General features: G+C 40.9%; 2 protein-coding genes and 1 pseudogene across 2 annotated transcripts; 2 read left to right on the top strand and 1 right to left on the bottom strand.

Annotated features, from left to right (window-relative positions):
• Nucleotides 1-2,941: 2,941 nt before the first annotated feature.
• LOC104451809 (putative transcription factor bHLH107) lies at nucleotides 2,942-4,107 on the top strand. The gene is made up of 2 exons (XM_010066395.3): nucleotides 2,942-3,342; nucleotides 3,561-4,107. The coding sequence occupies exons 1-2, from the start codon at nucleotides 3,076-3,078 to the stop codon at nucleotides 4,035-4,037; spliced, it is 744 nt and encodes a 247-aa protein (XP_010064697.3). The 5' UTR covers nucleotides 2,942-3,075; the 3' UTR covers nucleotides 4,038-4,107.
• A 5,182-nt stretch (nucleotides 4,108-9,289) lies between these two features.
• LOC120289932 lies at nucleotides 9,290-11,137 on the top strand (annotated as a pseudogene).
• A 7,436-nt stretch (nucleotides 11,138-18,573) lies between these two features.
• Nucleotides 18,574-27,053, bottom strand: LOC104449171 (ubiquitin carboxyl-terminal hydrolase 17). The gene is made up of 11 exons (XM_010063215.3): nucleotides 26,380-27,053; nucleotides 23,873-25,199; nucleotides 23,663-23,751; nucleotides 22,029-22,114; nucleotides 21,756-21,918; nucleotides 21,524-21,641; nucleotides 21,088-21,245; nucleotides 20,579-20,663; nucleotides 20,250-20,465; nucleotides 19,508-19,569; nucleotides 18,574-19,433 (listed from the first exon to the last, which is right to left on the bottom strand). Exons 1-11 carry the CDS (start codon nucleotides 26,706-26,708, stop codon nucleotides 19,049-19,051), a joined length of 3,018 nt encoding a protein of 1,005 aa, XP_010061517.2. The 5' UTR covers nucleotides 26,709-27,053; the 3' UTR covers nucleotides 18,574-19,048.
• Between the last annotated feature and the right edge of the window lie 406 nt (nucleotides 27,054-27,459).

The following is a 27,459-nucleotide window of genomic DNA, read 5'->3' on the forward strand; positions in this document are numbered from 1 at the left end:
AATCCGATTTAGGCCTTTCTTGTTTTGAGTGATTGTAATTTTGTCATATTAATATTTATAGACTTTACAGTTGGCGGACGTTGACTTTTTACATTTGTAGAATCATACATAAATTTTTCACATAACATATCGAGACTTAAAAGATACATTTTTTTTTTTTGGTTTCAAATTTTGTATTAAAAAATTACAAATAATAAGCGTCATGTTACTATTTTCAAACAGGCCAACCTCCATTTCTTATTTTCTTTTTTATTTCTTCGAATTCTTGATAATGAAATGCAATGATTTTGTGAATTGAGCCTTCATTAATGGCTATCCTTTTCAATTCAAGCTGTGTTCGATTCTTGCGACAAAAGAAACAATTACGACTCTGTATCCTTTATGTTCATACCATATACGAGGAAACAACAAAAATTACAAAATAAATTACAGCCCACGTAATCCGACAAAAGCTCAGAATATTTGAACTAACATTCTTACATGATTGGCGAAATCTTGAATTACCACAAGAGGCGAACATCTATTCATTTTGCATGAACTCTGTAGCCTATGGATTTTGATTCCGATACCAAATTAGAATAGATGATATAGAAGGATTGGTACATTGCTTAGAATCAATCATGTATTACGCCGAAGCGGTATTTATACAAGAACAATATGTATAGTGAAGTAAGTAATCTAAAAATGAAACTAGTTAAACCTAGAAAATAGCCAGAACTACAGAATCAATTATAATCTCATGCAATCCGTCGAAAGTTTAGGAGTATCCTGACAATATTCTAACGAGACCATCAAACATAACAGAAGGAGGATATTTATGAAACTCTGAAACGCCCAGTTTGTATGCCAAAAACCTGAACAACGGGGGTATTTGCAAGAAACAAAACAAGTTGAGATTATGTCTTTCTTCTCTTGGTTTAGCGGTAAAGTGGCGTTCGGGCTAGCGTCCACGCACGTCGGCTAAGCCGCCTTCGCAGGCGATCTTAAAGGTGCCGATATGTATTTTTCTTCTATAATCTCTGAATATATATATTTAAATATATTTGGTCGGGGGAACTATAGAGTTACGAGCGAGCGATATCGTCAAGAGAAACCAAGGAAAGATCATTGAAGTGTCTCTGTCCTTTCAAGTGGATTCTTTGTTCATATCCGACAAGAGGGCAAAACCCTGTTTTCAATGACACAAGACAGACAGCAATGAAGCCAATTTAGGGCAATCGGTCATATTGGCTGTCTTGTACATTTTGCCTTCTTTGTTTTTTCCTCTCTTTGCTTCATCTTCTTGTACTCTTTTTTTCATCCTAATTCGAAGCAAGAGAACAAGAAGAAAACATACGCATGCCAAACTGTTTTGGAACATTATACTGTGGATGTAACCTCGTCTTTTCACAAGCATCCTGGAGATCATGAGCTGTCATTTGATCATTCAATGACCTCCATACTCGACATGAGAATACAACTTTACTCTCTATAAAATGCACTCGATTTGATAAACCGTCGGAAAATTAGCCAGTCCAATTTGCTAGAAGCTTAATAAAGGGGCAAATGGTTTGTTATTAGTGCAGAGAAAACATGCAAAGCCCCTCCAAAGAATATAAAACAGGTAGAAAGAGACACGAGCAGAAAATTCAAAATATCTCAGTTATGGTCATCTGTGATATGCTTGTTTCCCAGTAGAATCTTGGCAGAGGGAAAAAAATAAGTTCAAAAAACAGTGACACAACGAGCATCTATGGAAACTTGCATGTGACCATGTACTAGGATGGACCCCCACAAACCAACCGACAAGCAACCCTATTATTTCTGGAACTAAAGATGGAGAGAGAGAGAGAGAGAGAGCCAGGAATAGCTGAGAAATTGCCCCCTTTCAACACCAACTAGAGGCTGAGAGGATACCATGATGAAGGCGACATATCCTGTGCACTGCTCAGTTTTTGCATGCAGAGTGTCTCATCTCATGCATACTGCTGCTATCACTCACCCATCAATGGCCTTGTGCTGCGTTGCCCTCTTGTATATCACCATTGGACCCCCCAAATATACCTCTCTTCTCCTGGAGCACGACTTCAAAAGAGACTTCTCCAAAAAAGGTTCGAAAGGAATTTAATTGAGCCTCTATTAATCCTATCTATGTTTATTATTTATCAAACTTAACATAACCCCTATCAAGTATCCTTGTTCGTTTCCAAAGGTCCTAAGGAAAATCACATCTCGAAAACCTCAAATTTGCATTTCATAAATTAAGCTTCAATTTGATAAGTTTTCCAATTTTTCTTATAATTCAGGGATGTGGGCATAAAGACTCGACTATGTGAAGACTCATGAAATACCTTGTAAACTCTTAATGAACTGGTTAATTCTAGATTTTTAATCTCAGCAGATGGCATTGACAATTTGCCCAAGGTGGATGAGATTCGAATAAGTTTTCTCAATTTCTTGACATGGAAATCCTTCAACTACCCCTAGTCAATCAACCGCACCAACCCTAGGAGCTTTGGCTCGATTCTTTGATGGAGTGCTTAGCCAAAATGGGACAAAAGGGACAAAGGAAAAAAAGAAAAAGGAAGATGTCAATGTTGGAATTCACTCCTATTAGTTTGAACTAACGCTCTTCATATGTATATTTTTAGGTCATATGAATTTTATACGAATAAATTTGTTATATTCAGCATCCATCACAGTTTATCATATTACTAAATATACAAATTTTATAGATTAACCTCGAGATTGATTTAAATAAAAAATTTCTAATGCAAATATTTTCAAATCAACCCGTAAGTATTTTCTTAACCTCACAAACCTTCTTGTTTTTCTGGCATTTAAAAAAGAAAAAGAAAAAGAACAAGAACAAGAAGAGAGATTGGTCTATTTATATACTGGCCTCCTCGTCAGGACTCAAAAAAGTCTCCCCTCTCCTTTCTCCTCTCTCTCTCTCTCTCTCTCTCTCTCTCTCAGTTCCTCCTCCTTGCCACTCACATATTCCTCCCTCTCTGCTTCATCTCTCTCACCCCCCTACTTCTCATTATAAAGCTGTCCTCATCTTATCTTTCTTCTTATTTAACTCGACATATATAAATGTATGCCATCGGCTCGGGAGCTACTCCAATGGACTCGAGACCTCTCGGACCCGGCATCCCTCATGCCGGACCGGCTCGGCCCTGTCAAGAGCCCCCTACAGCCTCAGTGAACTCCATCGACAGCGCGGACCCGTCGCTGAGTCACATGATGAGGAAACTGTCGATGACGGCAAGCCGGAGCCACAAGGAAGCGGAGAGGAGGCGCAGGCAGCGAATCAACGCCCACCTCTCCACCCTCCGCTCCCTCCTCCCCTCCACCTCCAAAGTATGGCTATTAAACACTCTCTCTCTCTCTCTCTAAAGAGGACTTTGTATGTTAGCTAAACAAACGACGTGCTGTAACAATCATGTTGTGGTCAATGTTTCGAGAATTCCTGAGAGCGTAGTGTCAATATCTCATTGAAGACTCATATCCATATTTGTCGAAATGATTCTCTAAACAAGGCGTCCTCTATATGTTGCGTCCGTCGCGAAATTGTGCAGATGGACAAGGCGTCCTTGCTTGCCCAGGTGGTCCACCGAGTGAAGAAGCTGAGGTGCCAGGTCGCTGACGTGGCACGCCGAGATGGGCCTGCGTGCTTGTGCCCAGAGCTTCCGGGGCCGCTTCCCAGCGAGTCGGACGAGGCCAGCCTGAGTCGCTGCAGCGGCGAGGAAGGCCTGGTGGAAGCGACGGTGTGCTGCGACGACAGGCCGAGCTTGAACCGGGACTTGGGCCAGGTTGTTCGGGCTTTCGGGGCCAGGGTGGTTCGCGCCGAGATGGCGACGCTGGCCGGGCGCACCCGGTGCGTTTTGCGGATCAAGTGGGCTGGGAGGGAGAGTGAATTTGGTGGGCTGAAACGGGCTTTGAGGATGGTTATGGAGAATCGGGCTTTAGATTGTGGTCCGGACCGAGTGGCGGTAGGGGATAAAAGGACTCGGGCTTATAGTTCGATTGACACCGGGGTTGATGACCGACTGTAAGGTCATAAGTCCACAATTAGTTAGATGGCATTGTCATTTAGGTACACATCTTGCCGTCAAAAATCTTATCGATGAATGCTGTAATTATAAAATTAGCTCAAATTCACATCAGTATATGATAGTGAATTTGCTTTCCACGTAGGAAAATGAAAGTATTTCAAAACGCTTTATGTTTCATCAATTCCGACTCGATTGCGTTTGTGTATGTCGAATTAGGGTTTCTCTTACTATATGCATTTTGACTGCGGGATTCGATTTTCACGTTCGGTTAAAGTTTATTGTCTCTATTTCTTTATGTAGATACGTCATAATTGGTTAGCAATAGATCTTCACAACACGCTTAACGCAAGAGGAGAAAAAAAGAAGGAAGGAACCAAAAAAAAAAACGCATGCTTCCTTGGGAAAGAAAAGAATAGTTCCCATATGCTGATTGACACTTTGTTGCACCTTATTTATAGAAAGTTTTGATTTTGATATCATTGAGCACATCACCGCTAAGTATGCTTTAATCTAACCAGACAATGATTCTTACTCACGTAATCTGATGATTTTCTCTAACCGATCAGTCTCTTTTGTTTACTTGATGTACTTCTTACTTCTTAGACAAACAAACAAAAAAAAAAGTCTAAATCTTTGACAGTTGACTCGGGCTAAGAAAGACCGAGTCAAATACCATAGAGGTCAAATTTGTCAAGGGTTGAAGGCCATTAATCATCAGGTATAGTTAGTCGAAAAAGCGAATGGCTTTAGCCAATGTAAGATGTAACAACGAGTAACCAAGTCCTGGAGTATGGGCACCGGTAAATGAAGCTCGGTTTAGTCGATAAAAGCCACAACTGACGATATCTATGATGAGCTTGATCCAAAGCAGTAACCGAAGTGATACAGCCGACAATTTCGAGCACGATTCCCTAAGGCACGTCGACGTAGTTATGAAGAAATGAAACCCGCGCAATCATCGGGTAATGGATGCCATAGATCTCGGTAGCAACTAACGATAGGGACCGAGAGACGTGGGTTATTACAGCCATCGAGTCGTGGAACGAGGGGCTTCAACAGCTAACCAGTGATGCTGGACGGGAAGAGTGGAGAAGGCGTAACCATCAAGTAGTGGAATTGTGTCTAGGTGTTTGATTAACTGTTTGTAAGTACAGGTTGCTAAGTATGAAGAGTCGCGTGGGATGTATTTGTTTCTTTTTTTTGTCTTTAGTTGTTAATTGTCGTTTGTACCACAATTGTCTCGAGTCTTGATATTTTAAATGTTCTTATAGGATTTGCATATCTATCTCGGAATTGATAAAGAACCTTTCGCATCCTTTGTCATTTATCGATCCATAGCTCAAGATATTTTGTTGACATTTTTCAGAGGAACAGTATTCTTGTAAAGATCTCTCTAAAGTACCCATGGATTACAATCTGATCTGTCCTTTTAAAGTCTACATACACACTCGAGATGGTTGAAGAATGCGGATAAGGTTTATGCATGAGGACCCCAGGACACAGCATGCATGCACGCTTCGTTTTCAACACAAATATCAAATTGGACAAAGCTTTGGTCCCGACTGGGTCCCCATTGAAATTTTGTCTCGGACATACTACTGGCTTAGAAAACCACTTGGCAAGCTACTGATCGAACTTTCTGACTTTCTTCCCCACCCAGCAGATCGTTTGCGAATTTTATTAAGTGTGAACCAAGCAAACATGATTGCGATGCTTGAAACTTGGGCGGCTTTAGAAACGAGTGGAATAGGGGGAAAAGGAACAACGTCGTCGTCGTGGCACCATATGGAAAGGGAAGCCTTCCCGTCAAAGCAAGTGAGCTCGGATTTCTGAAATATTTTGGCAGAGAAAGAAGCCAGGATTGACCCTCGAACGAAGAAATTCAAAGGGAGGAGAGAGAGAGAGAGAGAAAATCGGTGTCGTGAGAAATCATCCTTTTGGGGCGCCCGCATGTTCTTTTTGACACGCGATAGTCCGGTCGTAAAAGCAGCCCAAAGTATAGGAATTACTTGCGCATCTCAAGGATGATCGAGCTAATGTATTTCCCGGGGCAAAATTATTTAAGTAATTTTTAAATTATAAATCTTTCAATTATACCAATAGAGTATTAAATATTTTCACGTTTTGCCAATTAAATCTATTCTATCAATTTTGATTGGAAATTGCTAATGTGGATGTTAGTAGTGTCACATAAATCGAAAGACATTGACGTGGATAACTTTTTAAATTATTTTTTCCTTCTTATATGACTAGATCCAATGAGGGTTGCCAGTCAACCCTCGCCGGGCTTGGAAGAAAACAAAAAGAAAAGAAACATAAGAAAAAGTCAAAAATCATCTTTTAAAAAAAAAAATTATGTACAATTTGAATGTTAGATGATTAACATCTACGTCAGTGATTTTCAATTAAAACTAGGCAGATTAACTCAATTGTTAAAACGTGAAAAATGCTTGAGACTTAATTGGCAAAAGTATAATAAGTTTAGAACTTTTTGAATAATTTTCCGGTATTCTAACATCTTAAGATACCCAAACCGTTGGCTTCCCAAGACCTATGATCTTACTAAATACAAAGGGTTTCTCCACCTCATCTTGCACAATCATTGTAGTATACTCAAGCGGTTTTCTATTTTCGGATTTATTTGACTCTCCATAAGAGAAACCCTGTCCGATTTTATTTCCCCTAGACAGTAGAAGGCTTTTTACCTATTGTAATATCATGACTCCGATACAGATAAATTCTTTCTAAACTGTAGTCCATAGAAGTGAGCGGTTCTAGATTCTGTATAGGTTCCACTTGAAACCCGGAACCTACCCATTGAAACAGATTCCTTATTTTTTGGAATCTCGAACCATCCTATCAACAAGTCATAAGGTCGGTTTCATGGTTTACGTAGGTTCCACTTGTATTATTAATCGAACTATTGTAATAAATCATCATATTTAACGACTACTATTTACTGCTACAATCCACTAACGACAACTTATATTAAGACACGGAAAATATATGAAACATTAATAAAATAAAAGTCTCGATTATAAAATGAAAGCTCAGATTAATGCTCCTATATTATACACTCATCATCGGATGCCATAGAATATTATAGAATATCACAAAGACAAAGGCAAAGAAAAATACAAAAAATTATTTTAAGTTTTAGGTTTTAAGTTTCAGATTCTATTTACATAAAACCTGGAACTTACCTATCAAAATAAGTCTTCTAATTTTTGGAACTTGGAACCCACCCTATATACTCTAGAACCTGGAACTAAATTAGGACCTATCCAGTTCCAGGTTCTATCCTAAAACCATGTTCACTCCTATTAGTTCAACGCTAAAAGAACAAAACTTCAAGCACTTAATATCTCATTATCTCCTTCTACATCCTTCGAGGTCTTTCTTCCTCCCACACTTCTATCATGTGCTTCATCCCTTGCTCGCATCTCCTGACTGGAGCATCCTAATACATGGCTAAACCATGCCAAGCAAATTTCTCTAACTTCATCTTTAATCGAGGCAACACCTATCTTTCAATCTCGTCACGCATCCGACAAAGTGTTCTCATCTCTGCCGCCCTCATCCATGCACTGATGGGCATGCTCATGTTTAGCCACCCGGCATTCCTCGCCATAAAAGGACATGGCGTGGCCTAACTCAATGCGTAACATCTCTATGGATTTATGTCTCTTATTTAGGGGTGTGCATGGTCCGGGCGGGCGGTTCTCGACCTAGAACCGAGAACCGCTCGCTAAAGACTGGTTCCGAAAAATTGAAACTGGGATCCACCTGTTAGTTGCATAGATTCACCCGGGAACCGGACCGATCGGTCCGGTCCGGTTCCCGAGTGAATCCATGGAACTGGTCTCACAATAATAATAATAATAATAATAATAATAATAATAATAATAATATCATTTTCTCGAAAGCTCCGATCTTGACAAGAAACAATTTTGGTTTCTACCAAAATGCCGCCTAACCTATTCTTCTTCTCCTCCCTGCAGCCCTTCTTCTTCACGTGTTTGTTTTTGCCCACCAATTGCTCGACATTTTGTCAAGATGTGCTTTGGACTTTTTCCCACTTTAATTAATTTTTTTAATTATTTGATTTGGGTTTGTGAATTTGTAATTTCATTTTTTTAATATTAAAAATTAATATATTATTTTAATATAATCGATCCAGTCCCGAGTGGGCGGGTGGACAAATCCGCCTCCAAAAATCGGATCTGATATCTACTGGTTCCCATAAATTGGAACCAGGAACCGGACCGGTTCCCTCAAAAGCCACCGGTTCCAAGCAGTTCTGGTCCAATTCCGGGCAATTCGAGCGAATCTCAGTTCTTTTGCACACCCTTACTCTTATCCAAGCCCTAATCACTTCGAAGAATTATAAAACAATTCATAAATAGTTCAATACATATGAATTTACTGGAGCATTGTACAAGGTATGACACTGCACAGGGTAAAGGGTATAGACAGTGGGTATGACCCCAAACCTTGATTTTTCTATGTACTCACCTGTTCCGATATTTTGAAAATTGGAACTTACCCTAAAATCTTACAATACCCGTTTTGGTTCTACAGGGCTTGACAACAAGGTAGCCCCCAGACTCACGGGCCGGCTAGGTGACCCCTGGCCGAAGCCTACTCGGCTGTAGGAATTATGTTAAGACAATCTTTAAGACGAGGGAGCTTGAACAATTTGTAGGTCCGGTCTTAGGAACTTTTCCGCTCGATCCCACCGCTACTAATGACCCTCTACTTTGGGTTTTTCTTTCTCCCTTCTTTTTCACCATGACCAGAACCATCCATCTCCCTTTGCGCAAAAACCGACAACCTCAATCAAATTATCTCCTTAGGTCGGAAGCCTTTTCTCTCGGCAGCAAAAGGCGGTTTGAGGTTGAACCCGAGCTCTTTTTTCTTTTCTTTTTCATTTTATTTTTTCATTCATCTCCCCTCATTTTCGCAAACATAGTAGATTGTGCTTTGCCCTAAAATCTTAGTTTTATACAGCGAGAACCAAAGCGCAAACGACAAGATTTTCAAGAAGGTACGAGTCGGATTCCTCGAAAACTCTTTTCGTAGCTGCGGTTCATTCTCATCGAAATTTTCCTCAGGAAGGATTGCTTCGGAAGCATCGATTTAACAACCGAATTAAGCAAAAGATGAAGGGAGCTGAATCTGACGAGGGCGGTGGGACCCTCGCTGTTTTACCTCCAAGACCAGCGGCGCCATCAGAGAGAGAGAATTCTTGAATTCTTGAATTCTTGCTTTCAAAGCTCACCCACCCCTTCCCCTCTTTTCTTTCTCTCTTCCTCCCTCCCTCCCTCCCTCCCCCGAAAGCTTCCACCGATTTGAAAGCATCGCCGTCGCCGTCGCCGTCGCCGTCGCCGCCGCCCGCGGAGAGTCCGTCCCTCCACCATGAAAGGCGAGTATCTGGAATCCCCAGCGACCACCCCGAAGCGGCCAGCCCGCCGACCTTCTTCGCCAAGCTCCACGACATCCCCTCCTTCTCCCTCCAGCACTTCCGCCCTTCTCCTCCCCCCCCCGGCGAGCCCGGCCCCGGTCCCAAGGCGAAGCCCCACGCCGATCCCCACTCCGGCGACGGCTCCACCATCGATGTCGTCCGCCGCCCCCGCGGCCGCCCCCGGGTCCAAGAACAAGCCCAAGCCCCCGTCTTCATCGCCCGCGACCCCGAGCCCTCCCTCAGCCCTTACATCCTCGAGGTCCCCGGCGGCTCCGACGTCGTCGCCTGCCTCCACGGCTTCTGCCGCCGGCGCTCGCTCTCCCTCTCCGTCCTCTCCGCCTCCGGCTCCGTCGCCAACTTCACCCTCCGCCAGCCCCACTTCTCCGGAGCCTCCGGCAACACCCTCACCTTCCACGGCCGCTTCGACATCCTCTCCATCTCCGCCACCGTCTTCCCCCGCTCCCCGCCCGCCTCGTCCTGCGCCGCCGCCGCCCCCAACGCCTTCTCCATCTCCCTCGCCGGGCCCCAGGGCCAAATCGTCGGTGGGTCCGTCGCCGGTCCGCTCGTGGCGGCCGGGCCGATCTACGTCGTCGCGGCGTCGTTCAACAGCCCGGTGTTCCACAGGCTGACGGATTGCGAGGAGGAGGCCGAGAACGCGCGGAGGGCGGCGTCGGAAGGGGGAGCGGCAGCGGGGAGGGGCAGTCTCCTCAGATGTCGAGCGGCGGAGACAGCGGGCGGGCCATCGGCCGCAGGGGGAGCCGGTGTATAGTTGCCATTTGTCATCGGATGTGATATGGGCTCCTGCTCCGAGGCAACCTCCACCGCCACCGCCCCATTATAATTGAGTTTGGTTTCTTCATAATTTGTCTTTTTGTGAAGTATCTAAGATTGTGATATCTTGCTGCTCACCATGCTTTGTTAAGAGGTAATTCATTTTCTTGTTTCAAACTGGGTCGGTTAGTTTTTGCTGTTTCTTGCAAGAGCTTAGGCAAATAGTTACTCCAGTGTGTACTGCGCTGGCATCCATTTTAGGTAGAACAGAAAAATTTGACGTTTTGCTCTTCCTCCTTGTTCCTGCTAAGCAAAGTCTTCCCACGTTTTGGTTGGGCAAGAAGAATCATAAGGTGATCTCGAAGCCTCGCAATTCGGCGACTTCTGCGCTGCGCTCGAGGGGGATGAAGAAGCGAGCGAGCCGACCTCGCTCGGTAGGGGGGCGGGTCGCGTCTCGTTGAGGGGGACATGATAACTCTGGTTCTCTTCGGACCCGATGGACTCGTTTCGCTTTTTCTCGTCCCTGGGCGGTGATGGTGATGGAGGGATGGCCGGGGATAATGCGTGTGGCAGAAGAGAACGTGGCTAGGGTTTCTTCTCGTCGTGGTTGGCCCCCCCGCGCTGTTGCTTGCTTTTCTCAGTTGCAGTTGCAGAAGAGAGAGAGAGAGTCAGAGAGAGTTGAAAGACTCGAGGTGGGGGGGGGGGGTTTCTTCGCTTTTAATGGGGTTGGACTTTACTTTTCTATGCGCGTCTGATCGAAATCTGTACTTTGGCGTTGTCTCTTTCTCTCTTTCCCCGAACCGTCTCTGAGAAATTGAAGAAGCTGTGATAATTCATTGAAAGCAAAACCCTGACCTCTCTTTCCGATCTTCTTCTTCCTACAATGCTATCCTTTTGAAGTTATTAGGGCTTTGTTCGGTCGCCAGCATAGGATAAGGTAGTAGCTTTCCCCCCCGGGGGGGCCCTCTAGGAATCGATCCTTGGCATGCTATTTCTCATTTGATACAATAACAGCGTATGTGTGAAATATGCCATGCATGAAAGGATTTATGAAGAACCCCGTGGGAGTTACCATGAAAATCTTTATCAAAAGGACACTGATAGGATGTTCTTATTTTTTACATTGGAATGTATCGCTTGAAAAAGATTTCAGAAGAAGTGAATCAAAACAAGAAGATTGAGTATTGAGAAAAGAAAGGATAAATTCGTTTTTACGTGTACGGTGATCATAAAAGAGGAAGAATAACATAAAGTAGGAGTTCATTGGATTGAAAAATAGAAAATGAGTACAAAAAGTGAAATTAAATAAGGAAGTATAGAGTGGTGTAATGTTAGTTAGGGGCAAAAGCATTGGAACGGGCACGAACCGATCCAACCAATCGAACCTAAACAGTTCTTGGTTCCTAAAATGTATTCGAATTGGACTGGTAGTTTTTATTTATTTATATATAATTCTTATTATTACAAAACATTGAAGGTTGTATGTATAATTTCACACTCAAAATCCTAATTGTCTATTTTCATCTCGGTGCTCAAGCCTCTCCTCATCCCCTCTCTATCCCGCTATGTCCCACTCATTCTCTGACCCTTTCACTCAACACCTCCTTCTTGCTCGACATCATCTCAAGTCTCGACTCTCGACTCACAGCAGAAATAGAGTATGATGTGCAAGGAGCATCTAAAGTGGGTCCTTGAAGTTTATATCACAATGCCAAAAAGCCATAGTGGTCGCACTATGTTGCTTTTCTTGTTCTTACTTTCTATTTGGAGTCCATCAAGAAGACCCAGAGATGAGATGCTTGTTCTTCCTCTCTTAACTCTCTAAGGGCAGTCTTGCAAGGAATAGAAAAGAAAAAATTATGCATTGCCAGATTCTAGACTCACTTGGGACATTTGGACCAGATGGAACGGTTCCCAATTCCAGAATAAGAGTCAACCCATTCTGGAACCGATCATCCATAATGTCAACTTTTCAACCACAATGACCAACTTCCACAACCAAGTCATGGACGGCAGCTCATAATCACCTCGCAGTGGTTGCCACGCTCTCTTGAGTATGGCTCGAGGGGGAGGGAGGGAGAGAAAGGAGGCCATATCTCATGCAACCATCATGAAGGTGGTGGCCATTCGATTGTGGTGATGATGGTCGATCATCTCTCCTCTCTCTGCCATGTTCTCCTCCTTATGTAAGGATCTACCTTTTCTTATAAAGTAAGATTATTTCATCCTCTTTGTGGGATAGTTTTGTTTGGATTCAATATGGGATTATTAGAATCTTTTCAGTAAAAGAATACCACAAGTGCCAAAACTTGGCATAAGAAGATACTTAAGTATTAAAAGTTAAGAAAGTAACACTTAAATACTACTTTTTTTAAAAAAAATGAGACACTTGAGTGACATATTCGATGAATCCTACCGGAAATCCTATATGGCAATTTTTTATTAATTTTTCTCGCTTACGTGGCTCGCCAGAAAATTGACTCAGCAAATAAATACAAAAACGATGTCATTTTGACACAATTCGAATTTTAATATAAAAATAAATTAAATTAAATGTAAAACCAATTTTAATTTTTTTTTTTTTTTTAAAAGGGAGGATGAAGATGAACAAGTAGCGGTGACCCTTCCCTAGATCCAATGAGGGCTCACAGGCCCTCGTCATCGATCGACTAGGTTCGTCAGCCGGCCCTCCCCACTGCGTTCCTGGCGACAGCGGTCCTCCTCAGCCACCGCCGTGTATTCATCTTCCTCCTCCCTTCCTTTTTTTTTTAATTTGGTTTTAAATTTAATTGAATTAATTTTTATGTTAGTTATTTACCACATTAGCACCAAATGATGTCGTTTTGGTACTATCTAACCATATCAATGTGTAAAATGACATCGTTTTGCACTAGACTTGTCGGAAAAATTGTCACGTCAGTGTTTTAGTCGGATTTTCTCGTCATTGGCACTTAACTGATCTATTTTGCTCTGATTTTGATACTCTTAAATGTCACTTTCCTAACTTTTGGCACTTAAAGTATTCCTTCATACCAAGTTTTGGCACTCTAGGTATCCTTATATCAAATCTTTTCACATTCTAGGACAGCTTCAAATGTTGGATGTATGAATACTTACCCTCTCTCGGGACATTTTCTCACACTCATCAAATGCAGCCTATGGCCATGCGACATCAATAAAAAGAATGAAGAAGAAAAGCATAAGGCCATGCAAGCTTGAAACCCCCTCAAGGGGTTGGCTGATCGGTTAAACTGCCTAGTTTGGATTCAATAAATTTTGTTTCTCAAATTAGAATGATACCTCTTATATTAAGCTTGAAAATCATAGCCGCCATCTTGTGGGTAGAGTCTTGTTTTGATTCATACGAACGGGCAATTTGCGTGTATTATGGTGATTAGTGGAGTTGGAAGTTTCAGTACACTAGCTAGAAGTAAGAAAATTATGCCAATGATGGGAGTATAAAATTTGGTCGAAAATTTGTTTGTCACGTGACATTTGAAATTTATATTTATTTACGTTAGAATTTGCCAATTCAGCTCAGAAAAGGGGAGAAAACATGATAGATTGGTTACCTTTATTCATGTGAATATTTATGCCAGAAATTATTCTTCATATTTGACATTTGATATTAGTTGTCTACTTATATGTTTTGAATGAGCGATTGTAGCATAAACAACCTTATATACTAATAATTTGAGAGAGTGAACAATGACTATGAGTGAGCAGTTTCAGAGTGAGAATATTTCAGACTTGAAACCTGAAACTTACCTTGTCAAGATGAATTCTCAGTTTTTTGAAATAGAACGTACCTTGTGGACCTTGTCTATTTGGTATGGTTCCAATGTTGCCTAGAAACAAGCCAATTCCTTTTTTCTTTTTCCTTTTTTTCTTTTTGTGTATTCCCTGAGAGTGTTGCAGATGTCAGTTTTTCAATTACATAACAAATGCTTCTAAAATATCTGCAGGAATATAGAAATAGAGTTGAGGCATCTTTGATTCTTCTTGTACGGCTAATCGACAGATCTACAAGAGGCTCATGAGCTTCAAATGGTTGATTCACGTTGAGAAAATGTGAAGAAGTAGGCAAGGTGAAGTATAGAGTGAGAGAGAAATCAGACGCGATGGCGGCAACAACACAATACAAGATGAAAGATAAAATTAAAAGGAGAGAATTTATGATTTCTTGAGCTAGTTCCACACCCAAAACCAGGTATATGACCTGTTATAGCCAGTTTCAAGAATCTGAATTTGGCAATCAAACCAAAACTAAGTGGATAGGGTTGATTTGATTCATTTTCAAGGTCTACCCAATACTATTGCTTACCCCTAAGAATCACAATCCTAAAATCAAAGACCGGATAAAATTGCTTGCGTAAAATTTACTTTAAGATGTCAATATATGCTCTATTTTTCCTTTTCAAAATGTAGCTGGAAAATTCTGTACAAAGCCAATTAAACTTGCTAGCCAAAAGTATATTATTTACGTGATATGTACCTTATCCTATGTGGTAGTTAAGTTTTGGACTTATTCACTTTTGATTGACTTGTTGCAACACATGCCACCGCCACATGATGTGACTGTTGAGCAAAATACCTTTATTCCTTTGCCATCAAGATCGTTTGATGACTTTGTTTTTACCTTTGATCATATATCCAAGTTTACTTTCACATTCAGATGAATCAAGTCACTCCAATGCCGATCAATGACACATTGAGAACGTGTCCAAAACTTTCCTTCATAGTGATCTACTTTTAGCTTAGCTTTCACTGCATATCCCACTAAAGCTTCAATTGAATTTTAGATCTAACTTTTCCCAAATGTCAACGACAATTAATTGACAAAGTGGCCCTACTAGAAGTGAAATCAAAGGTGGTATCTTAGAATTGAAAAATCAAGGGTGAAGTTGAATTTGCCACCGCGATAATTTACTTTGCAATCTGTTAGATGGACATTGAACTATAAGTTTCAATTTTTCAAACAAGTTCTATTAATGGAGAAACTATGATTTGTAAAAATAATTGTTTATATCACTTATTAAAAAAATGAAACGAAATCATTTTATTTTCGAAACAAACCCTCAAGTAAATAATAACTAGTTGCTAGTTCGGCATGATTTATTTCTCCTGGGCTTTTTTTACGTTTGAGGTGTGGAATTTGACATTGTTAATTTCCATTTTCTCTCTCTCTATATATATATATATATATATATATATATATATATATATATGTTAAAATTTCGCAAGAAAGCCGCAAGATGCAACTTGTATTTGTTTAGAAATTAGGGCGTCGATAGATTGGACCAAGAATGTAGTAAAAGTCAAACAAGCGAAGATACGAAAACTTTGGCCAAGGGGGTTTGGTACGCCCGAATTTTCGCGGGATTGTAATGATGAAATGCCACGTCATCGCACGCCTGTAGTGGGGCCCTGTGCCCACTTGGATGCCTCATGACGAATTCGTCCACGAGCGCCGCCTTTGTTGACCGCCTATTGGACCGCGCTTGCATCCCAAGTGCCTTCTGACCGCTGAAGTTGACGCAATCATACACCGTAATGAATTATGTATATATTTTAATGATATCTCGTATGTATTTTTTTGGGGCATATAATTTGATACACTCTATGTAATTCCTAATTTTATCTCTTCAATGTCAAGAAGCATAAAAAAATTACGTGAGAGAAATTGCCCAACCATTCCTGAATCTATTGTACGGACATGTTAATTTAGGCATAAACTTGAAATCGAGTTCAAAACTTTTCCAAGAAATTTCATATGTAGTCTTTTCGGCCAATTTAGTAAAAAATTTGCTGATGTAGGATTGCCAACAATAACTGAACTGCCACATCAGTGATTTCCGGTCCAAAATTGATATGAATGATTATATTAATTTACATGAATGTCAATCACTCAATTGACAAAATTGAAATGTTTAGAATTAAATTGATATTTTACACATTAAATTTAAGATTAAATAAGGAATTTTCTCTATTTTATGTATTTGAATATTCACCATTTATATATTATTTTTAGGGTATCACTAAAACCTCCCCCCAAATTAATATATATATATATATATATATATATGACAAATATATCCCAAACTAAATTTTTAACCACTAAAACTCTTAAACCGATATACATGTAATAAATTTACACTCCAATAGTTTTCCTTAAATTTTCAGTTGAATAATACCTCATAGTTAACAAGTATAATAATTTCGGATTTTTCCCTTCATTTTGTTATAAGCATATTCATTTATGATTTTTGTGGTGTTAATCCAATTTAATAGAAGATAAATTTGTCACAAATGTATCATTTTTAGGATTTTGATAATGACAAAATTAGTTTGAGGTAAATTTATCATTGGTATATCGGTTTATGATTTTTTGTGATCAAAAAATTAATTTGAAATAAATTTATCATTAACGTATTAATTCGGAGTTTTTCGTTATATTAAATCTTGAAAAGAGAGATTAAGATATGAATAGATAAAAGATTGCAATCATGCGGAGGGGAGAAATAAGAGTATTTTAAAGAACTTTTGACTCTGACGGCTGCCGTTAGAATGTCGTACTAAATTATATTTTATCATAGGAATCTGGAAGGTATACATTATTATTATTGCTATTACTATCATTATTATTATTATTTCTCAACTAACTGATTGACGTATGCCTAAATCCATTGCATGAGCAGCGTGTTCTTATCAAATAGAAAGGTCTTATATAAAATTCCTTCCTATGCCCCACGTGACTTTACCTGAAGATTTTTTTATTTTTTTTAGCCTGAGCACCATGTGTGAGAAATTTTAACTCATGCAGTTTAATTAGAGATGGACACAACTATTAAATTTAGAAAATTTCGGGTATCATTCTGAAGGTAAATTATTCTTTACTGCTATTTCATGTAGAGTTTCTTGTTTGGCTATTTTAGATGTTTGGCATTACTTATAATTAAGAACCAATTAAATTCCAAGCACAATAGTCTTCCCGTCCTACACACATCGGGGAATTAGAACACATGTTTGTGCTTTCATGGACGTGACCTTGAAATAACAGGCAAACAGGTGGATTTGAACCTGAATTCTCATTTAGAATGATGAGAATGCTAATCGCTCAATCAATTCGATGAGTTTTGGTTCTTATCATCTCAACTTTTAAAGTAAAAAGATAAGATCTAATAGAGTAATCGTGAGGAGACAGAAAAAATCTTGAAAAATGAAATATGACAAATGAAAAAAAGAAAAAGAAAAGAAAGATGCCAACCTATCTAAACGGATTAATCAAAGCACGGACAAAACATCGACAGATGTTGTGTCCGAGCGCCGAAAAGCGGAAGTAACTTCGTCCGTTTGTTATTTCCATTTTCTTTTTCGGAATTTGATTAAATTGTGGGAACATGGAAAACTGACGTTATTGCGCAACTCAGATCGTGTTGCTGCTTTGCTGAACATGTCGGCGACAGAATTAAATCTTTTTGGGCTCGTGCAAATTGGCGTCTCTCACATGTTAGGGCTATAATTGAAAAGCCGCTTCGCGACAAACCGACAATTTGGACGGAGCTATTGGAAGGGAGTTTGGAAGGGATCCGAATAATCACGAGAGAAAAGAAAATTGAGGTTGAGTTGAAATATTGCTCGGAGCTAAGAAGGAAAAAGATTGGAAATCGCGTGCAGATATTGCGGAAAAGAAGAATATGCATCATCAAGGTTGAGCTTTAACGTCAGCTAGGCAAAAGCTCCAGTGAAGGAGAGATGGCTATTGAACCGACCACCGCCTAACCAAGCACTGCCTTCAGTCTACTTCAGGAATCGGGATGCAACCCGATTAGCATATTCATCCAATTTCCTGCGCACAATGCTAAACTTACAGGGTCATATTGCAGCTACATGTCGGACGGCCGAGTTGTCTAATTGTTCATGTCGGCAATCCCCGTCTAGTCTCAATTTGAAAAACAACCATAAGATGGACACTCTGGGACAAGATCGAACGATGAGGGGAAAAGAAGTTCGGCATACAATCTGCAATGTCTTACAAGGCAATTAGTCCCATCATGACTTTCAAAACATCCATTGCTAAGTCACCTTCTTTTCAATAAAGAAAAAGGGGAAAGCTAAGCCAGTAGACTTAAGGTTCCTACATATTCATCAGTACTCTGACCCCGTCTTTTGGATCAGGCAGACCCAATTTTTTTTTTCCTCTCCCTTCTAAAAGGGTTCCGGGACTTCTCCGACAGGAAATAAAACTGACGTCGACGGAATTGATACTTTCAAATATTACAAGAATACATCGTACAGCCATTAGAAACTTCAAAAAAGAAGTGCATCAACATTGATAAAATGGTAATGGCCTCCTTTTTCCAGCAAAAAAGTGCATTTAAATACAAGCTTCTCATGGATCTCTTATTTACATATTCTCCACCTCAATATATTATGATCAAGGTGATTGATCTGTCCAATTTCCTCCGCTACTCGCTTGGCAGATAAAATCTACATTTTACATCTGCAATACAGTTAGCCCCTCCAATGATATCCTCGGGTTAGTCTGCCTACAGAAACTACTACGGCTACTTACGAATTCTCTAAACTATAGAGAGGTATCGGAATGCCCAAAAAAAAAAAAAAAAATCCTCCACCTCCCAGATTCGCCAGCTCGCAACACGTTCTCATGATGTGCACAACTTGTTAGGAAATGACCAGATTCTGGGCATGTGCTGTTTCACCGCAAAAGCCATCAATGTCTTGAGCAGAATGGAGACAACAGAGAAGGGTTAAATTAAGAGGGATTACTCCAAGGACTACTGCTCCAACCACTACCAGACTCACCGAATATATAGTCAGTAAAGTCATCATAGCTGGGAGAATCTCGGGTGCTGATTGTACTACAAGAACCCTCATCAGAATTACTGCTAAACAGGGAAGAAACATCGCTTGAAGAGTCTTCTCGGTGATATCTGTGGAGCGGGGTGAAGTCCGAATCAAAAGAATGGGCACTGGCTGAATCATTTCTACATGCAGAAGAATGGTGGTTGTTCCTCAAGTTTGCGAAGCCCGACTTAAGGGTGGCACTTTTCCCGCTGCTCTTGACATTCATGGGTTTGTTTCTCGGATCCGCAGATGTCATGCTGTCTTTCAATAATCTAGGGGCACGTGGCAAACACCTGTATAGCAATTACTTGATCTGAGTATCAGACAGCCACATTCACACTGTGCAAGAGCTTGTAAGATCTTTTACCTGGCATAGAGAAGCATATAGGCTCCCTTCGTCAACACCCTTTCGAGTTCAGCAGGCTTCACCTATATTAAAGCAGGATGATGATAGTGAATGTGCATTCGCTATTAATGCTAAGCTCCAATTAAATCCATTAAAAAGACAGACCCAAAAAAAAAAAGAGCATATCCATAGCAAAATGCTTATAAAATCTGAGACCAAGTAAAGAATGACACCCTGAAAATCGGAAGTGTTGACTGAACACAACAACTCAAGCAAAGGCCTCACAAACATGTATGTGTGCATTCACAAACTCATCTATGTATCACTTTAAATGAAGTATTGAGCTAAGCGAGAATATCATGCATACACACTAATAAAAACTACAGGAATCTCAATAGCTCAACCCTAGGGAGCTAAGTACATGAATATCACCCAGCAATACAGCTTGAAATACCCAAAAGTAGAAATGTTCGTAATGTCTGCAAGCAGATAAGCTTGAGAGCCTGGTTATATTATGACCAGTCCAGTATCAAGCAAATAACTCTTGGTGAAATATCCTGTTGCATGCAAGATAGATAGCTTCTGGTTCTAGTGAATGTACCCAAGGATGCAAGAAAATGCAATTGCATCAACTTTATTGACAAGTAACTGGAATCTTCAACTTATAATAGAAAGAATAGCCTAAGAAGCAATTAGCATAAAATCTAATCAAAATCTTGCATCCATGTTCTCGAAAATTTAGACTAAAGGAATGAGAATTTACCGTGCTGTCGTCAATCTTGAACCACTTATTGTGCATATTCTTAACATAGCAGACGTAGTGACCAGAAAATGCGGCATTCATGATATCCAAATGAACAATTACTCCATAAAGCCTATATACAGCCGATCTGTCACTTGTTGTCCCCTTCATATATGGGGACAAATCAAGGATCTCTGAAAACCGAATGGACTTGTTAAGCTTTCCAAATTTACCTGACTGCATGTCCAAAAAAAGGGCAAATGAGAGTTTTTCTTCCATAAAAGTACACACCATCTGATTTAAAAAAATATATATGAAACGTGAAAAATAGCTCTTCACAATCACTACACCTGAAATCGCTTCAATGCAATTGTAAGGATATTAGGAGCCTCTAGTACTGTCAGCTTCTTCCTAGCTTTCTCATACGAATTACACCTGATAAAGTCACAAGAAAGAGAACATCATAAGTCCAGAAAAATCAGTTAATAAATTGGTTCAGGCCACTGAATAGTATCATTTCACAATCTATCTCAGCGACAGGAAAATATCTCATACTAACTTACGAAGCAAAATAAGCCGGGATTCACTGTGCAACATGAATAAATATTCTAGCAAGATTGTTCTGTAAGTTCTTTTGATTCGTAAAATTGCCATAATAAATGGCAGCTTCAAGGAGGGGCCAAATATGAAATCAAATGATTTTCAATACTTAACTGCTGCAAGGATGATCTCCATTCTCAAAGAATTTTTTTTGGGGTAAAAACTCTTGTTACAGTTTACTTATTAAAGTACCAAAAACCCTGAAAAATTGTAAGGAAAATGCTTCAAATGAAATAACAAGTTAATTAGGCATGCCAACCTGGTACATTGATACTTGTTCTCTCCATCCAGTGTTTCAGTACTAGTGAACTGTCGAAGAGCCTCCTCCAGTGTTCTAATATCTCCTCCAATCTCAACGGTCAGATCCATCATCCTTTCATGTCGCTCTGACTTTCCATTACACCTTGTGCATTGAATCTGCAAATAGAGAAGGGAATTCCATGCATATCAATTATAAACTCTCAGCATTACACCTTGTGCACTGTATCCGCATATTAGAGAAGGGAATTTCATGCATTGGTAAATAACCTTTGCACCTTATCTGCAGATTAGAGAATGGATTTCATGCACATAAAAAATAACCTTTCAAGTTGGGGGGAGGGAGCCCTTCACAGTTGTACAGTTGTATGCAAGAGGTATATAGAATAGTGGGCATATGACAGATGAAGAAGGAAGAGCATTGGGAACATTACTACCTTTGAACGAAGATAGCCTCCGAATGTGAGGCCAATGAGAGTGGCTTCTTCCTTTGACCTAGAAACCTTCTTGCCAGAGTCCACAAGACAATCAGATTGCATCTTATCAATAGCACACCTGCCATATTTAACTCATCAGGGGTTGCACTATCCAACACTAGAGAGAAACAGCCAAAAAATTTCAAGCGAACACAATTGTAATAGAGTACAGTAAAGAGAGGTGGACTCTCACCTTAAAAATTCATGAGCATCCTCTTCTTTCCCATTTCCAAGCTGCCTTCCAATGTTTCTTAGCTGGGATACAATTCCAATAGGAGAAATAGGAGACTTCCCTTCATTCATCCTTAAAATTAGACTCTCAAATTCACAGGTGAAACACCAATCTTTTCTAACACCTGAGGTAACAGAGATGAATAGTACAGATAATATGTAAGGTGTATTACAACGTGACTGGAAATCATCTAAAGTCACTCACTGAACAAATAAAAGTGCCCCAGCAACTCACATGCTTTAGAGTGGAGTCCTTGAAGGAAATATGCAGTAAGAGGAGGAGTAAACGCCAAGCACTGCAACACAGCGTTCGCATAACAACTGCAAGGAAAAGAGGGCTTGTGTCATAAAAAACCATACAAAGAAAAATTCCTGAAGACAACTCTCAGCAATGAGATAAACAGTATTTCATACTCAAAAGAGAAACTTTCATCAATACTCCATAAGTTTCTTTAAAGAGATGCACTTACAGATCAAATAAATGCAAAAGCTTCAGCTAAATGGACAAATCAATAATTTCAGACATCATTTTGTAAATTGAGCTCTGCCGGAAGCTAAACACATATAACCAAGTCACACATGAAGATGCTAGTTGATTTGTTCAAGCAGAATGTGGTCCACTCTTATCCTGAAATCTAGGTTTACACAGAACAGTCTACTTTGCCTACTTGGTGTTTACAAAATGCAAGAACATATCATATAGTTACTTGCTATGGAAGAGTTAGGAGTCATCATCAGTAAAGACAAAACATCGATGCGAAGCCCTCAGCTGCATTTGGTTGCCAGAACAAGAATTATAATAGGGTAAGAAGTCTGGAGGGACTTGTTCTATTCTATTTTTGTTTGGTAAACCATTAGATATGATGACAGATATAAATGTAAAATTGACAATTCAAAGAATTTCCTTTAATAAGTAAAGAAGCTAAGAAAAATAAAAATAAGAGACAGGGAGTGTGGTTGCTGGACTGCTGTCGTTGGACCATCATTGTTGCGGGGTCTAGCCCACTCATCAGGGACCACCACTGCCTGTGGCGACCACTGTGGTGGTGGTCACGTCTATCGCGCTGGTTGCAGATGACCACCACAACAAAGAGAAAAAGTACAGGTTGAGATCCAGACCTCAATCTGGATCTTGCTGCACAAGGCCACCACTGTCATGGTGGCTGCAACTGTGATGGTGGTCTCCAAGAGCAGCGCAGGGCTGTACAGAAACAGATAAGCAAGGGGGGGTTGTGTCAACCATAGAGCTAAGATCTTAGGCAACCACTGCGATGGCGGTCGCCTGAGTCGTGCAACCACCTGGTGTCACTTGAGTGGCGCGACGACCACGGAGTAGTAGCCAGCAGAACTTTCTGCATTCAACCTGTTTGTCATTTTTTCGTTTTTATTTTTTGTTCTTGTCCAGTTGGAATGATATTGTCCCACCCTCATGGACCAGATAAGTTATCCAGGTTTATCCCAGTCCGAATGTGTATCCAAACACCGAATGGGATTAGTTCTATCATATCCAGCATTTTACCTGGGCGACCAAACACGCCGCTCTTTCCTTTTTATAAGAACATTGCTATGTGAATAATCACTAGTGGCTCTCTGACTCTTTACAGTTATTAGATATAACTATAAGAGCCTCACTCATGTGAATCACCTGATGCCAAATTCTTATCGAAGTGGAACGGGGTTAGTTACCAATAAATGTAAAAGTGTCGCAATCTACTTATTTTGGTGAAGCACACATACGTCCTAAGCAAACAAGGACAAGAAATCAATACAAAAATTCTAGATATTCAGAAACCAAGATTATCAAAACCAAGCAGCATGGATCATCAAATCTCTTAGCCATCCTTCGAAGAACTGGAGAGATACCATTACCTATTCCCACAGTTTATGAGGCCCTGAGGATGCAATTCCACACCTTTCCATGTATAGAGTGTGACAAATAACTCATATGGAAAAATACCCTGCAAAAGGAACAAATAATTGCACATTCAACGAAAACACTTTGGCATGAATAAGAATAATATTTGGCCCCAAAAAATGAAGAAGAAGCAACAAGAAAAAGGTCGCAATATAATGAAAAACCTTGTCATTGCATCTTCCAGGTACATCACTCCCAACTCCTAATCGTTGGTGCTTTGACATCACCGATCCTTTAAATTGATCTAGGACTCTCCATACTGAATTTTTCAAGCCATTTTTAGTGTTTGGAAGATGAGCTGCAACATGAGAGGACACAGCAGCATGTGCTTGGCCGTCACAAACTCTCTCCAATTTGGCACGTGAAGTTGAATGCAAATCAGACCTGGGAAGTCCACGAACATCAAAAACAGAAGGCAATATGCACCCAGCTTCACTGCACTTTGATTTATGAGCATCCACTCTTGAAGAAGGCACTGTCTTGCTGGGAGTTACGTTGGCCTTCACAGAGCTTAAAGGCTCACCGGCACTTAATTTCGACACATGAGAATCACTGCAACCTTCATCAGCAGCATGATTGGGGCCTTCACTTTTTGTGGACAGTGATTTAGGGGCACTTGAACCATCTGCATTTGGCGTTTCAGATAAAGAAGATCTACTTTCAGATTTCTTAGCTGAGATCTCAAAATCTTGCTGATCGAGGGGACGGACAGTATCGTTGGACAAGTTGAAAGAAAACCCAAGAGTAGATCCAGAATCAGGTTTTCCACAAGCACCAATTTTGCTGATACTGGAATGAGAAGAATCATCGCAAACATCATTTCTTGGATGGTTCAGAGTATTCCAGAAGCCAGAAGGGTGTCTCGATGGCTTAGCCATTGAATCTGTGTGCAAGCCAGTACAGCCCGAATGTGAATGACTGCTTGACTTGCACTGGACTTGATCATCAATAAAACCGCTCTTACTTTTGGGTAATTTACTTGAACTTCTGAAACCCTCAATAGAATCAACCAAACTAGCAAATTTAGGAGAAAGTGGCTCAGCTTGTTCCTTGATCTTGATACCACCAGTGCCAGGTATCTTATGCGCAATATCGGATGATAAAGGTTCCTCTAGCCTCACAGAATCATCTGAATTAATGCTTTCACAGACAGAAGTATCATCTGAGGAATCGCTATTTGTAGTGGAGGAGGAAAATCCAGCGGATGCATCAGAAGATTCAGAAGAACAATTTACATCATGAAGCTCAATTGAGATCTTATCACCCTTAGCTCGAAATTTTTCAGAGCAGCTGGATTGAGCCCTTACGCATTCATCACTAAATGATACATTTGGCTTAGCACACTGCTTTGCCTTGCTCTCCAATGTCTCTCCATGATATGTATCCTCTCCTGACCTATTATCCTTCCCATCAAAATGGCTCCCTGCCTCCACAGGACGACATTCTTCCTTATGTCCTTGTCGCCAGTGTATAATTTGGCACTTGCCAGAACTAAGTCATGGAAATGCTAAAATTAGTAGTTGGAGAATAGCCAGATAACTTATACAAGATACGCATGAGAATTAAGACACTTGCAAAGAGATAAAAGGAAATGATCTATATTTACAAACTTATCATCACTGCTCAAAAGTCAGGCAGATGGAAATAAAGAGTATGAGACATCTGTCTCTAAGACATGAGTTGTTTCCTCGTTATACTAGTATTAAACTTCACATAGTTATTAACACTTCTCCTTCACTTTGCCTCACCAAATTCCATTCATAAATTATAGCAAACAAATTGTGGACTAAGGAGCAACTTCACGTTTGATAAAACACAAAAAATTCATATTACTTCAGCTCATTCACCGCCTCTTCAGCTCTGGCAAGAGATTATATGTATCTCAATGCAGAAAATGATTCGACTTGTGATGGCATTTCCTAAAAAGCAGTTAATGATGCTTTGCTTCATCAATTTAATGTCTTGATTCCATTACCAAATATGCCACCAGTATAACATGTCCCAAAAGGTCATATTTTGTAATGTTTCAACGCAATGACAACCTTCATCATGAGGAAAATACATGCATAGTACTCACAGATGCAAAATTGAACGTCAGTTAAGCATCCAACTCAAGAATGTTACACTTCTGGCACGGGAATAATTAACACAACAAAATGATGGTTTGGACGTTTTGAATGCCACAATGTTCCTCAGGTTGTTACCACTGTGATTAACAAGATGTCTAAAAGTAACTCGAAACTTTCCAAAAAGCCGTAACAAGAGCTCATGCTTATCTTGCTATGGCGTCAAGCTGCTATTTACAAAGTTTATTTCAATCAACAAGGTAGACAAAGAAGGCCTTCAGGACAAACTCTTCAAGCACAAAATGGCTTTAAAAATTGCATTCGACGGCAAGCTAAGCAATTTCTTAATGCGATTAAGCCCCTTGGTTTCCAATCAATTCCTGCAATGCCAGGGTAGCCCAGTAGCACCGGTGAAGCAAGTTATCAAGAAATTCCACACCATTAGTTCACCGACAAAACCCACGGACTCCAACACGCCTCGAATCATTGGTTTTATCCCTTTGCCGATCATTCACGCTATCGAAAGGTAACAAGGACAAACTCGCGGCGCCCTACGCGAACGCCTATGGCATACAACAAACCGATCTCCCACGGCAAAAACGTACCAGTATCTCACGGCTTTGCACTGAGAACAGCGGGTCGTGGTAGGGCAATAGCAAACGGCGCAGTAGTAACCCTGCGGAACGGGAGCAGGAGGAGGAGGAGGAGGAGGATGCGGCGACGGAGCGGCCCCGGCGTAGTAGCTGGCGGAGGCCTCAATCTCGGCCCTCGCGGCCTCCTCGGAAGCCAAAACGAGGAGGAGGCGCCTGATCTCCTCGCTCTTGGCGGCCGCGAGGGTCCATCTGCGGCGGAGGAGGAGCCCGAGCAGCAGTGGGAACGCGAGGCAGACCACCAGGACCAGGCTCGAAAACCCTAGATCCCCAGCTGCAAGCATTTATCCAGCCCCAGAGGAGAAGCATCTAGCGAAGTCCGAAGGCCGCAATCCTCTGATCCGATCACCATACATAGATTATTCTCTCCGGCCCTGCGGGGGGGAAGGTGGGTGTGGCCGAGCGAGGTCGGCCGGCCGGTCGGTCGGTACGGCTCCGGCCCTCGATCGGCGGCGGCGGCGGCGGATCCCGTGCGGGGGAAGAATGCGGGATTCTCCGAGGGAGGTTGAAAGGGGGAAGAGGAAATCCTGCCTTTGGAGAGACGGAGAATTTTGGAATTCTGCGAGGGACGGGGTAGAGAGAGAGAGAGAAAGAGAGAGAGGGGATGCGGAAATAAGATTCGAGTTCGCTAAGAATTTGTTTCTTTCCTTCTTCTTTCTTCTTTTAATTTATTCTATTCGTTTTTTTTTTGTACGTTGCGACAAAGGGAATTTGAGATGGGTTGCTGGTAGGGGTGAGCATGGTCCGGGTTGGCCACCCCCTAACCCTGTGACCAACCTCAGACGTCTGGGCTTGGCCCTCAATTTTGTGACCGGCGACCGACCCTATTGCCTGGGCCGACAGCGACCTGGGACCGATGGGTTCGATGGCCCCTGGCAAAAAGGCCAACCCGATCGATCGATAATTTTTTTCGTCTTATTTTTTATACTTCCTAAAAAAAGAAACCTACAAATTCAAATTACACATCCATCAACAATACTACGGATTGTGACTATAAAATACCAATACATATTTAGCAAATTTAAGATGACACAA

This window comes from Eucalyptus grandis, chromosome 11 (assembly GCF_016545825.1).
Source record: "Eucalyptus grandis isolate ANBG69807.140 chromosome 11, ASM1654582v1, whole genome shotgun sequence".
Taxonomy (NCBI): Eukaryota; Viridiplantae; Streptophyta; class Magnoliopsida; order Myrtales; family Myrtaceae; genus Eucalyptus; species Eucalyptus grandis.

What these genes read in the sequence shown, in the direction of transcription:
- LOC104451809 (XM_010066395.3), top strand. Translation starts at nt 3,076, where the DNA reads ATGTATGCCATCGGCTCGGGAGCTACTCCAATGGACTCGAGACCTCTC. An exon ending in TCCTCCCCTCCACCTCCAAA is followed by an intron (nt 3,343 to 3,560) that starts GTATGGCTATTA and finishes GAAATTGTGCAG; the next exon opens with ATGGACAAGGCGTCCTTGCT.
- LOC104449171 (XM_010063215.3), bottom strand. Translation starts at nt 26,708, where the DNA reads ATGCTTGCAGCTGGGGATCTAGGGTTTTCGAGCCTGGTCCTGGTGGTC. An exon ending in TGCAAAGCCGTGAGATACTG is followed by an intron (nt 25,200 to 26,379) that starts GTACGTTTTTGC and finishes TCCATGACTTAG; the next exon opens with TTCTGGCAAGTGCCAAATTA. An exon ending in GATGCTCATGAATTTTTAAG is followed by an intron (nt 21,642 to 21,755) that starts GTGAGAGTCCAC and finishes TAAATATGGCAG; the next exon opens with GTGTGCTATTGATAAGATGC.